Source organism: Procambarus clarkii, chromosome 43 (assembly GCF_040958095.1).
Source record: "Procambarus clarkii isolate CNS0578487 chromosome 43, FALCON_Pclarkii_2.0, whole genome shotgun sequence".
NCBI classification, from domain to species: domain Eukaryota; kingdom Metazoa; phylum Arthropoda; class Malacostraca; order Decapoda; family Cambaridae; genus Procambarus; species Procambarus clarkii.
In genome coordinates, this window is record NC_091192.1 from 7,139,880 (window position 1) to 7,153,970 (window position 14,091).

General features: G+C 42.4%; 1 protein-coding gene across 3 annotated transcripts in view; it reads left to right on the plus strand.

The window, feature by feature from the left end:
- Positions 1 to 14,091, plus strand: part of LOC123755738 (uncharacterized) — a 136,331-nt gene that overhangs the window by 54,859 nt on the left and 67,381 nt on the right. For all 3 annotated transcript variants that reach the window (XM_045738483.2, XM_045738487.2, XM_069300016.1), the window contains exon 6: positions 13,558 to 13,693. In XM_045738483.2, the coding sequence (XP_045594439.1) occupies positions 13,558 to 13,693 (136 nt within the window). The remainder of the gene's footprint in view (positions 1 to 13,557; positions 13,694 to 14,091) is intronic.

Genomic DNA, 14,091 nt, shown 5'->3' on the forward strand with positions numbered 1-14,091 from the left:
CAATACACTGTGGTCACTCATTCCCAAGGGTGCTTCCATCTTAACTTCTCTTATATCCCACTCATTTAGGGTAAATATCAAATCAAGCATTGCTGGTTCATCTTCTCCTCTCATTCTTGTTGGTTCTGTGATGTGCTGGCTTAGAAAGTTTCTTGTTGCCACGTCCAGCAGCTTAGCCCTCCATGTTTCTGGTCCTCCATGCGGGTCTCTGTTCTTCCAATCTATCTTCCCATGGTTGAAGTCTCCCATAATTAGTAGTCAAGATCCATTCCTGCTAGCAACAGAAGCTGCTCTTTCTATTATGTTAATGGTGGCCATGTTATTTCTATCATATTCCTGTCTAGGTCTTCCGTCATTTGGTGGTGGATTATATATGACTACGACTATAATTTTTTTCCCTCCATTTGTTACGGTACCTGCTATGTAGTCACTGAAACCTTCACAGCCCTGAATATCCATCTCCTCAAAATCCCAGCCTTTTCTTACCAGCAGAGCTACACCACCCCCACCTCTTCCTTCCCTCTCTTTCCTTATAACATAATAGTCCTGTGGGAACACTGCGTTTGTTATCGTTTTCGGATCTTTGTTTCTGTGAGGGCTATTATGTCTGGGTTTTCCTCTAGTACCCGTTCTCCAAGCTCATTTGCTTTATTTGTAATTCCATCTATGTTAGTGTACATCGCTTTGAGGCTCACTTTCTTCTGTCCCTTCTCAAATCGCCTCCCTGGTGAATGTTCTGCTGGTGGGGGAGGCTGTTCCATGGGTGTGAGGACCTGTGAGGTGGATAACAGGGTCTCAGAGGATACTGGGATGAGGGGCGGGGGATCTACTGAAGGGGGAGGGACAGGGAGGGTATGGGGTGAAAGGGGAGGGAGGACGGGAAGGAAAGGGGGGGAGGGAGGACTCGGGAGGAGGGGAGGGGTAGAAGGGTGGGGATTGGGTGTGGGGGGAGGGAGATTTGGCTGAACATTTGAGTGGGGGCAGGGAGGGTTTGGGGTAAGGGGGTTTTCTATGCAGAGGAGGGAGGCGGGGTTGTCCTCCCTTCTGGTGTTACTGGGTAGCTGGTTGTGGGTTCCCCCCTCGCTTCTGGGGGTGTTGTGTTGGGAGCTGTGACTTCCTGGTTTTCCCCTCTCGCCCTGCGCCTGTGTAATTACCTAAGTGTAGTTACAGGATGAGAGCTACGCTCGTGGTGTCCCGTCTTCCCAGCACTCTGTCATATAACGCTTTGAAACTACTGACGGTCTTGGCCTCCACCACCTTCTCACTTAACTTGTTCCAACCGTCTACCACTCTATTTGCGAAGGTGAATTTTCTTATATTTCTTCGGCATCTGTGTGTGTAATTACCTAAGTGTAGGTAATTACACACACAGATGTGTAATTACCTACACTTAGGTAATTACACACACAGATGCCGAAGAAATATAAGAAAATTCACCTGTGTGTGTGTGTGTGTGTGTGTGTGTGTGTGTGTGTGTGTATATATATATATATATATTTATATATATATATATATATATATATATATATATATATATATATATATATATATATATATAATATATATATATATATATATATATATATATATATATATATATATATATATATATATATATATATATATATATATATATATATATATATATATATGTCGTACCTAGTAGCCAGAACTCACTTCTCAGCCTACTATTCAAGGCCCGATTTGCCTAATAAGCCAAGTTTTCCTGAATTAATATATTTACTATAATTTTTTTCTTATGAAATGATAAAGCAACCCTTTTCTCTATGTATGAGGTAAATTTTTTTTATTGGAGTTAAAATTAACGTAGATATATGACCGAACCTAACCAGCCCTACCTAACCTATATTTATAGGTAAGGTTAGGTTAGGTAGCCAAAAAAAGCTAGGTTAGGTTAGGTTAGGTAGGTTAGGTAGACGAAAAAATATTAATTCATGAAAACTTGGCTTATTAGGCAAATCGGGCCTTGAATAGTAGGCTGAGAAGTGCGTTCTGGCTATTAGGTACGACATATATATATATATATATATATATATATATATATATATATATATATATATATATATATATATATATATATATATATATATATATATATATATATATATATATGTCGTACCTAGTAGCCAGAACTCACTTCTCAGCCTACTATTCAAGGCCCGATTTGCCTAATAAGCCAAGTTTTCCTGAATTAATATATTTACTATAATTTTTTTCTTATGAAATGATAAAGCAACCCTTTTCTCTATGTATGAGGTCAATTTTTTTTTATTGGAGTTAAAATTAACGTAGATATATGACCGAACCTAACCAACCCTACCTAACCTAACCTAACCTATCTTTATAGGTAAGGTTAGGTTAGGTAGCCAAAAAAAGCTAGGTTAGGTTAGGTTAGGTAGGTTAGGTAGACGAAAAAACATTAATTCATGAAAACTTGGCTTATTAGGCAAATCGGGCCTTGAATAGTAGGTTGAGAAGTGCGTTCTGGCTATTAGGTACGACATATATATATATATATATATATATATATATATATATATATATATATATATATATATATATATATATATATATATATGTCGTACCTAGTAGCCAGAACGCACTTTTCTGCCTACTATGCAAGGCCCGATTTGCCTAATAAGCCAAGTTTTCATGAATTAATTGTTTTTCGACTACCTAACCTACCTAACTTAACCTAACCTAACGTTTTTGGCTACCTAACCTAACCTAACCTATAAAGATAGGTTAGGTTAGGTTAGGTAGGGTTAGTTAGGTTCGGTCATATATCTACGTTAATTTTTACTCCAATAAAAAAAAAATTGGCCTCATACATAATGAAATGGGTAGCTTTATCATTTCATAAGAAAAAAATTAGAGAAAATATATTTATTCAGGAAAACTTGGCTTATTAGGCAAATCGGGCCTTGCATAGTAGGCAGAAAAGTGCGTTCTGGCTACTAGGTACGACATATATATATATATATATATATATATATATATATATATATATATATATAATGTCTCATTGAATATGACTGCATATTCTGTATATACTATCTTCTGATTTAGGGCTTCTATTCCTCTAACTATTTTCTTAGCATCAGGGCTTAGCTGAAATAGGAGTTCTCTAAAACTCATTTTCGTAATTTCAAGGTGAAGAAAAGAAGTGAATTACTATAGAATGTATTACACTTATTTATACAATTTGCACAACGTTTCGAACCTCCATGGTTCATTCTCAGGTGAAAAGAATTTTCAGGACTGGTTGATTTTATACCCGCACTGGGTCAGGTGATAAGACAGTAAAGGTGAAAACATGGGGGATACATAAGGGATAAATAGGGGGTGAAACATAAGAACCTAAGAATAGAGGTAACTGCGGAAGGCCTATTGGCCCATATGAGGCAGCTCCTATCTACATACAAAGATTAATCAAGTGTAATTGGCCTGTTATGTTGAACAGTGTCTTCTGTGTTGGCATCGTTATGTTCTGGTCTTGTCCTTACTCTCTTCGACTCTGTCTTCGAAGACTCTGTCTGGGAACCATCGAAGACAGAGTCTTCAGTAGCAGACAAAATCCAACTGTATATTGCCGTTATGTAGATGACATATTCGACTCAGATGAACTAATTGATCTAAAAAGCCATCTAGAGAGAGAGTCAGTACTCTGATTTACACCTGAAAATAGTGAAAATAACAGTCTGCCATTCTTGGATGTATTAATAACAAAAACAGGAACCTCTTTAAGCACCAACGTATATACTAAGCCCACCAACATAGGATTATGCCTGAACGGTAGAAGTGAGTGCCCCCAAAGATACAAAGCCAGTGTTCTCAATGCTTATATTCGTTGAGCGCTTACCCACTACTCTGAATGGAGCAACGTGAGCAGAGAGTTTGAAAGAGTAACTCAGGTATTGGTGAACAACCGATATAGGAACGCGGAAATAAACGCTGCTATAAGAAGACACTTGGACCGTTGGTATAATCCAGAACCTAGAACAGAAACCACAACACCTCCAATAAAATTATATTACAAATCAACCATGCACAGTGAACATATAAAAGAGGAAAGAATAATGAAAGAAATAATCCGTAAAGGAGTAAAAAGCACTACTCCTAACCAAAACATAAACCTGATAATATTCTACAAAACCAAGAAGACTTCCGAACTCCTTATCAAAAGCAGCCCGAAGCCGACGGAGAACCCTCTTCAGCAGTCAAGCGTTGTATACATGTACACTTGCCCCCACGAAGGATGTAACCTTCAATCTAAGTACATAGGTATGACGTTGACCAAGCTGACGAGGCGTTTGACATGCCATCTTCAATCCGGTGCCCCTAGGAATCACATGAGAAAAGCCCATGACATCACTCTAACAAGAGAAATGTTGAACAAGAATACCTGCATAATAGACAAAACCCAAGATGCAAGAAGATTACAAATTCTTGAGGCAATTCACATAAGAATAGAACAACCTACCATGAACACCCAAATCACGGAACTATTTACTCTACCCACCATGAGAGTAAGGACAAGACCAGAACATAACAATGCCAACACAGAAGACAATGTCCAACATAACAGGCCAATTACACTGGATTAATCATATATATATATATATATATATATATGTATATATATGTATGTATGTATGTATGTCGTACCTAGTAGCCAGAACGCACTTCTCAGCCTACTATGCAAGGCCTGATTTGCCTAATAAGCCAAGTTTTCCTGAATTAATATATTTTCTCAATTTTTCTTCTTATGAAATGATGAAGCTACCCATTTCATTATGTATGAGGTCAATTTTTTTTTATTGGAGTTAAAATTAACGTAGATATATGACCGAACCTAACCAACCCTACCTAACCTAACCTAACCTATCTTTATAGGTTAGGTTAGGTAGCCGAAAAAGTTAGGTTAGGTTAGGTTAGGTAGGTTAGGTAGTCGAAAAACAATTAATTCATGAAAACTTGGCTTATTAGGCAAATCGGGCCTTGCATAGTAGGCTGAAAATGGCGTTCTGGCTACTAGGTACGACATATATATATTTTTATATATATATGTTTATATATATTTTAGTATATTTTGGTAACTGTCTTTCCTGTAGACATATATTATTAAATATGACCGAAAAAGTAAGATTAATAATTCTAACACGAATTTTCTCAATCTTTCTTATGTTTCCTTTAACTGTTGATGGTAATTGAAAAATCAATTCTCCAAAATTCATTTTTATTTCTAGTCTGATGCGACACTTGAACGCATTTTGTAAAAACTTATTACATTTTCAAAGACTTTTAGTTTACACACACACAACTATAACCTGCAAACACTAAACAGAGTTCTTACTATGCAATGATTTAAACAGATTGATTGATAAAGATTAAGCCACCCAAGAGGTGGCACGGACATGAATAGCCCGTAAGTGGTACAATTTTTTTTTTCTCGGTATTCTGAGGTTGCATTTAACCATCAAGCTGTTATCGCGGGGGAGGATACTGCTTCACAGTCTTTATGAGGGTGTCCAGCTGCTGGACACCTTTGTTGACCAGGAGAGTGGCTGTGTTAATGGCTTCAGGGTGGCCACTGCATGATTCAGGAACTCTTAAAGCTCATCTAAGGTCATTGGTTGCTTCACATTCCAGAAGATAGTGAAGTAATGGCTTTTCTGTGACAGTTTGGCAGAAGATGCACTCTCTCTGTCGGGGTTCACCAATCTCCCAGTTGCATCTGTAACCTAGACGTAGTCTATATAATCTAACTGCTATTTCCCTGTGGATTCCTTTTGGGATATTTAACCTTTCTAATTTGGTTGCCTGAAGATACCATGTTGCAGATGGCGAACCTTCAGCTATTCTCTGGTGTAGGTAGGCTTAATAAGATGAGATGTGAGAGTTTTTTGGTGATGATGTTTTTTATGTTCTCCAGGCTGGGTTGAATTGTTTTATGTATCACTGGATGACGAGTGGCCAATTTAGCAATTTCATCAGCTTTTTCATTTAATGGGATTCCAATATGGGATGGGATCCAGTTTAAAGTTATGTTGAGTCCTTTGCCTTTAGCGACTGCTCCAAGATACAAAATGCAATCATACACACAGACTCAAAAGCTGCACTTCAATTACTAGGACAAAAACAGTGGAAAGATAATGTGGAAATAATTACCACCATTTAAACAGCTTTCATTTTTCATTTTATACCTGCATTTTGGGTGAGGTGATATGTTACAACAGTTTTGGATGAGGTGAACAAAACTTTCAACACAGGATAGAACACGAAACAATGGGTATTGAAGGTAAGAATGGAAGTAACTGCAGAGGGCCTATTGGCCCATATTTCTTGATGCTTCTATATTAGAGTGGAGTCTTGAAGTGGGTAGAATATAGTTGTGCATTAATTGGCTGTTGATTGCTGGTGTTGACTTCTTGATGTGTAGTGCCTCGCAGATGTCAAGCCGCCTGCTATCGCTGTATCTATCGATGATTTCTGTGTTGTTTGCTAAGATTTCTCTGGTGATGGTCTGGTTGTGGGAAGAGATTATATGTTCCTTAATGGAGCCCTGTTGCTTATGCATCATTAATTGCCTGGAAAGAGATGTTGTTGTCTTGCCTATATACTGAGTTTTTTGAGGCTTACAGTCCCCAAGTGGGCATTTGAAGGTATAGACGACGTTGGTCTCTTTTAAAGCGTTCTGCTTTGTGTCTGGAGAGTTTCTCATGAGTAGGCTGGCCGTTTTTTTTTGTTTTATAGTAAATCGTCAGTTGTATCTTCTGATTTTTGTCTGTAGGGATAACGTTTCTATTAACAATATCTTTCAGGACCCTTTCCTCCATTTTATGAGCTGTGGAAAAGAAATTCCTGTAAAACAGTCTAATAAGGGGTACAGGTGTTGTGTTAGTTGTCTCTTCAGGGGTTGCATGGCGTTTCACCTACCTTCTTATGATGTCTTCAACGAAACCATTGGAGAAGCCGTTGTTGACTAGGACCTGCCTTACCCTATAGAGTTCATCGGCATGCTTCCATCCTGAGCTGTGGCCGAGAGCACGGTCGACATAAGCCTTAACAACACTCCTCTTGTACCTGTCTGGGCAGTCACTGTTGGCATTTAGGCACATTCCTATGTTTGTTTCCTTAGTGTAGACTGCAGTGTGGTTGTGGCTTGGTTGCAGGACTGCAACCGAGCCAGAACCCGAAGCAACAGCTGGACCAGGAGAAGAGGAACAGGTACCTCCACCTTGACTAGTCTTGCCGAAAGGCATCCACCGTGAACGCCTCGCAGGCGGGTAAGGGCGCCACATAGAATGGGCGATGCCTGGACCACGCTGTCTCAAAGACGTCCATGGCCAGGTGTCTATATGTCCAGCAGAGCCAACGAAATTAGTCGGCGATGACTGGCCAATTCGCAAACAGAGGAATGAACCGAGACAGGCTGTCCGGCAGGACATAGGACACCCCGGACATGAACCTCACTGTTAGCCAAACCCCGAGAATCCAGTAAACGAGCCACTCGAAGGGACCAACCCCAAAAGTCAAACACCTAAGAGAAACCCTGTGGTTCCGGCAAAGAGCTGCCAGAGAACAGTCAGAATGGAGCTGAATGGTAGAGCACCGAGTGACCCGAACCCTCCGAAGCGCAAACCAGACAGCCACAAACTCCTGAACTGTGCTGTGAGCCCGATGGACGGACAGACCCCACCATCCCCCGGCCGACCTGGTGAGCACTGGTCACAAAGTCCCAGCCGAGAGATGACCCATCCGTGAACACATTGAGCGAAGGCTCGGAGAGGTGCCAACGCACGGAACCCTGAAAACCCCAAAGAGGATGCTGATGACGCAGCACCAACACAAGATCCCCGGAGGAACGAACCCAACGATTGCAAGAGAGGCGGAAGGGGAGTCTCCGAAAGAACCAAATAGACTCCGAAGCCAAACCCGACCCTGCGGGTAGACCAGCACGTCAAAGTTCAGACTCTCGCACAACTGCTCGAGCAACTGCCGAGCAACACGGAACCCCCTCATGAACAGCCGGAGGCAGGACCACAGCCGCAGCAACACTTCTGGAGGGAAAGACAAGGAGCGGCTCAAGAGCCCTAAACAAGACCCAGCCAGGTCCGAACCCGGGACAGAAACAGATGGAACAGCCTCCAGATCACCAGGAAACCAAACCCGGTGATCTGGAAAGAACGACACCTCTGTTGAGCAGACAAGTGCACCGACTGGGAGCCCACACCAGCCAGTCGTCGAGGTAGGCCAGACACTGAATCCCAAGCAGACTCAGACAGGGCACCAAGATCCGATAAAGATGCGTAAATACACCAAGTGCCAATTACAAACTAGGGAAGGCAACAAAAGTGGCAAGCCTGAAGCCCCACCACTAACAGTGCCAGTCCCGGAAAACTGGAGAAGAATGTGCCAAGATGTGACTTGGAGGTCCCGGGCCACCATCCAGGCACCCAGCCCCAACAGAAGCTGGACCGAAGACAACAGTCCTCCGATGAGGGCATAGAATCCAGGGCGCAGACTGAAGAAGTCCAGAAGAACCACAGATTTGCCAGGCCCGTGTCTGCATATAGCAGACGGGAACTGCAGAAGGATGGGGTGGATCGACCATGTCCAATGCACCAACTAAGATGACATGACGAAGCGCAGGAAAAGAAGCCCACCCCGCCAGCCCTGAACCCCCCAAAGGGAGAGAAGCCCTCCGCCGCCGCCACCAGAGGCTGGAAGACAACCAAAAGTGCCCACTAACTGCGGGACTATGCAAGAGTCAACAAAGCAAGCTGCTTCCCCAGCGCCCAATGGGTTGGAGCCCATTCCCAGAGAGAGAAGTTCTCATGGTCCCTTGGTGGCCGGCCCAGCTTTCTTTTCAGACGCTGCTTGATAGGTGTCCGAACCCGGGGCGTTTTCCCGTGGCTCCGCCTCTTTCGGCAGGTCGGACCGGTCCTGTACGTGACTGGTTCGGCCTTTTCCTCGGCTCTTCGCATCTGGTATTTTGACGCGGGTATCACCATCTCTGTGCTGATCAGGTGGCTTTGTTGATGGTGTCCTACCTGCGAGCTTCGTCTCGGTGACAGTATGACGTGCCTGGTGTTTCTATGCACCTTTTTCTTGCTCTTCATAGGTTGTCTTCTCTTTCACATTGGGTTGTCTTGTCCATTCTTGAGTTTTCAGGACTGTTAATTGATGCTTCTTACTGTCGCCTCGTATTGTGCCATGCTGGCAGAGCTGCTCAGGCTGGCGTTCGAGGTGGACGTCACATCTGCCCCGTTCCGTACGCTTCTCGTGTTGTTTCACCTCCTGCCTGCTCATGCGCCGCCTGAGCCGTCCTGGTTCTTGATCAGGGTGCCCTTTTATCCTTTCTCTCCTCAGTTTGTGGTAGCCCCTTCGGTTCAAGATTGTTTTTCAAAGGCCATACTTTGTTGGCTCTGTGGGTCGGGTCAGGGAGCTTCCGGCTCTCCTCCGGCGCAGAGGTTGCTGCTCTTTTGATGCTGGTGGTAGGTTTGTACGCTTGCAGCCTTTCTCTGTCCTTCTGGCGACGGTTGAGACAGCTGTTTTCCGGAGGGGTCCTTGGGTTTTTGATACTTGGTTGGTTCAGCCGGGGGTGCGACATGTGTTGTCCAGTTGTAGCTATTTGCTGTTATCTGTGTGCCGTGGCTGGGGATGCGCGTTGGGCTGAACCGGTTTCCCTCGTTCCCTGTTCGGGGCTCGGTTCTCTCAGGTCGTCCGCAGTTTTCTTAAGTCTACCAGCCTGCGGTCTATCCTTGCGCCCATGCCGTTCGGACGTTTGCAGCTTTTGCTGCTGTGTTTGGTGAGGTCTTGGGCTCATTTCAGGCACATGGATTTGGGGGTTGCACAGGTTCCTGGCAGCTCTTTTATTTGTGAGCATATCTGCTCCTGTGCGTTCTTGTGTTGCAGGTTGCTGCCTGTTGTCTTGACTTCGCTTTGCAGAGTTTGTGGTGGCCGCCTCCCAGGTCAGCCCTTTCTTTTCCTTCTCTTTGGGTATGAAGCTCCAGGGAGCCGTAGGGGCTCCCCACCGAAAACTAGTGTTGAATGTAATGAAACGCTATTTTCTGGGTGAGCCCCTGAAGCTTCATGGCAACCCTCCCTCCCACTGGTCGGTGTTTTTTTTTTTGCATTGTTGAAGCTTAGCTTCCGAACTGGTGCTAGGCAGACGGCGCAGTGAGGTCCAAGGCCCCTCCCCTCCCCCTCTCGGGGCGGGGAGGGCTGCGCGGACAATCGGCGCGGTAGTAAAGTGGGATGTTTGCTTGTTTGCTTGTTTCCTTGGGATTATAGGGAGTTTTTACCTCTCTGTTCGGTTTTTGTTTTAGTTTCTTACCATGTGGAGTTTGTTTTGTTATGCCTACCTTTCTGGGTGCCTAACCTGGTTGATGGCAGATAAGGAAAACCCCTAACCACAAGGGGGTTTTCCAGGGCCATTGCTCCCTGAAACCTCTCTGATGGGGTCAGGTTCTGGCGCTGATCCCTGGTAGGTCTGAAGTCCGTAGCTAATGTTATGGTCTAATATAACATACATTAGCCCAATAAGCTCCAGGGAGCCTCTGGGGCTCACCCAAAATATGGTGTTTCATTACATCCAATGCTAGTTTTTGTTGGGCCCCTCAGTGGCTCCCAGTTCCCATCCTTCCTTTTTCTTGGGCTCTTCTTAACAGTATTGCTCTCTTTGGACACCCCTCGTGTCCACTTTTTTTCTCTCGTGTCCTAACTTTGGACACTGCTCACGTCCTATACAAAAAATATTTGTATAAAATTCATTTTCTATCCGATCGACATCGGCATAGATTCAAAATGAGTGCCTTTAGAGTGCGCACAATTTGATATCAGCATGAAAGATGTAACACAAAACTTGATGTCAGAACACTTGAAAGATTATAAATACGTTTTTGGTCAAAATTTTAAAATATTTGTTAAAATTCTATTTATTGTGCTATTATTATGGGACTAGTTTTAAAATGCACGCCTTTACATTGCAAACAGTTTGATACTAAAATTAAAGATGTATCACAAAATTTTATATCAGAACACTGGAAAGATATATAAATAATTTTGTGATGATGAGATCCAAAATTAAAATATTTGTTAAAATTCCAGCTATTGCTCTATTATTATGGGACTAGTCTTAAAATATGCGCCTTTATATTGTGAACAGTTTGATATCAAAATGAGCGACGTAACACGAAAATTGATGTTATCAAACTGAACGAGTATACACATTAAATTGCGGGTGTGATAATTGGTTTTCTTTGATGGGTAACTTTAGGCTTTGCTAAGGGAGTCACACTGGGCTTTTTGGACAATATATGCATATACACCTGCTGGGAATTTAATTGCGAACACATTGATACCAAAACCAATGACGTAGCATGAGAATTAAGGTGAGAAAACTGAAACAAGTACAGTGGTACCTCGGAATGCGAGTGTCCCTGTATGCGAGTTTTTCGGAAGACGAGCAGGATTTACTCCAAAAATATGTCTCGGAAGGCGAGGGTTACCTCGGGACACGAGTTTGTTGATACGTGTACAGGCCGACTGGCGCGTGGTGGCATGGCGATCGCGCCTCAGTTTACCAGGTAAGTGTCTCGTGTCCAGTGACTATCCCACCTGAATTCTTCACAAGGATTTACAGTTTTTTATCGTTTTTTTGGCCATTTGAGCATAAAAGTTGTCATTATATATCTTGCCATGGGTCTCAAGAAAGCCATTGGTAAGGTTCAACCTAAGAAAATAGCTGTGAGTAGAGGCAGTAGAGGATGTCCCTTCTTGATTAAGAAAATGTGTGAAGTATGGGAAGAACTGCAAAGTTTTGTTGAAAAAACTCACCCAGATAAAGCTGTAGCAGGCTGTTTCATTGACCTGTTAAATGATAATGTGATGTCTTACTACAGACAAGTGTTAAAATGTAGGGCAAAACAAGTGTCATTAGACTAATTCTTAGTAAAACAAGCAAGTCCTAGTGGTATGCAGGCAAAATGTGGCAGAGTGTGCATACCAGTGAAGTCCTCACTGCCTGACGTGATAATGGAAGGGGACTCCCCTTCCAAACAGTAACTCCTCTCTTCCTCCCACCTCCTCACCATCTTCCATACGCCTACAGCATTCAACAGCAAGGTAAGTAATAACTTGAACATAGTTTTGTAGGTTTATTTAGATGAACTAGGTATAAAAATTTAGTTTGATGTGGGGTTTTTGGGGTAGTCAGGAACGGATTAATTCATTTCCCTTTATTTCTTATGGGGAAATTAGCTTCGGAATGCGAGTTTTCGGAATACGAGGCGTCTCCAGGAACCAATTAAACTCTTAAACTGAGGTATGCCTGTACTGTATACACATTTAGTGTCGCCAAGCGCTCGCCCGCACCACTAGGCCTACTTCACGCATATGCGCGGGGCGCACGCCCGGGGTGCAATACTGTTAAGCAGCTATTTCATGACAGTGATTATTGATTTCCTTTTATTCATGTGTTCCCATATTCCTGAAGTTTATCTTGTTTACTGTATATTATTTGTATAATATTCTCTCCTGTCTCCAGTCTCTGGTAGACTTTATTGACTAACAAGGGCCTGGCATGGCACGATTAGTTTATAATAAAATAATAATAATTCACTGTGGAGAGTGATAGGAAGCCAGAGTGTATTCATACACATTTGGCTTTTATCAAGGTCCCCTCCAAGGTCAAATTACTGACCCCGCCCAGGATGCAATCCCACAACAAGCTGACTAACTTCTGAGTACCAACTCACTGCTAGATGAACAGCGGGATTAGGTGAAAGGAAATGTGCCCAACCATTTCTGTCCTGCCCGGGATTCTCACCCAAAATTCTCAATTGTGCATCGAGAACGAACCCGACTGTACTACTGGGACCCTTTTTTTGTTGGTAAGTTAACCATGCGCCTAGCTCCAGGGAACGACCGAAAGAGGCATGTCATTGCATTCAATTCTAGATTTTTTCCCATTTGGTAATAAACCCATGGGATTGTATATCAAAGCTATAAATGCCAAGATGGTACTTCACTTCAAAATTAAGCTAGAAAAAATCTTCAGGAATAATTGGGCTTGGATCTGTGACAAGCCATAGGCTTCCCTGTCGAGGTCGCTGGTGGCCCTCAGGTAAGGTAAATTCAGATCCATCATATATGACTTAATTGAAAGAATATCTTCTCTTGACAGCCTGGAATAAGAATCAAGAAAATGCTCTTCATGACTTTCTTTTACATCGGAGTTGCTCCTGATTGCTCTTGACAGAAATTATACTTTTAAGCACTGAATTTGTCCTACTATAATCTTAAACTTTATTTATATGCTAGAATAATATTTTACCATTTAACACACTGACTTGTAATATCTTTTCAATAAGCGAATATTATTCGCTTATTATAGTATATAATATATATGATTATAGTATAATTATAGTATATGATTATAGTATAATTATGTATGTGTAATTGTTGCTGGCAAACAAGGCATCAACAATAAAGATGCAGTGTCCAATAAAACAAATTATTCTGCAACAGGAAAGGGTTGGCGGTGAGGTTGGAGTGGAGGTGGCTGTGTGGCACATAGCAGATCACGACATGGTTGTAGAAGCTGTTTATACCCGAACTCCCATTGGGCATTTGGCACCTCTCTCCTTCACTGTTAAAGGAGATGGTAAGAAAGGGAAAGGGTGTAGATGACTGGTTTATGTGCACACTGATGTTTTAATGTTAATACTCAAAATATAATATGCATTACTGAATGTCTTTAAATTGGTATAGATTTTAGATGTTGGCAGAATTCTTGAGCTGTGTTATGTTGCTGCTTCCAAAAGTATAGTAATAGTGTACACCTTATCGGATCACAGCACAGCCAGGCAAGGAATCTTAAACACCAATGTTACAAGGTCATGTTTAAATTAACAGTGCCCCTGCGTGAGTGATCAAGGTGTTGCCATTCACCGAGAAATGCAGCCACATGGTAAGGCTAACAAATATGGTTCATATTATGTTTCCAGTAGTTGGTGACAGGAAGCCTGTTAGGCTTATCCAGGGCTCCCTACATCAGCTACT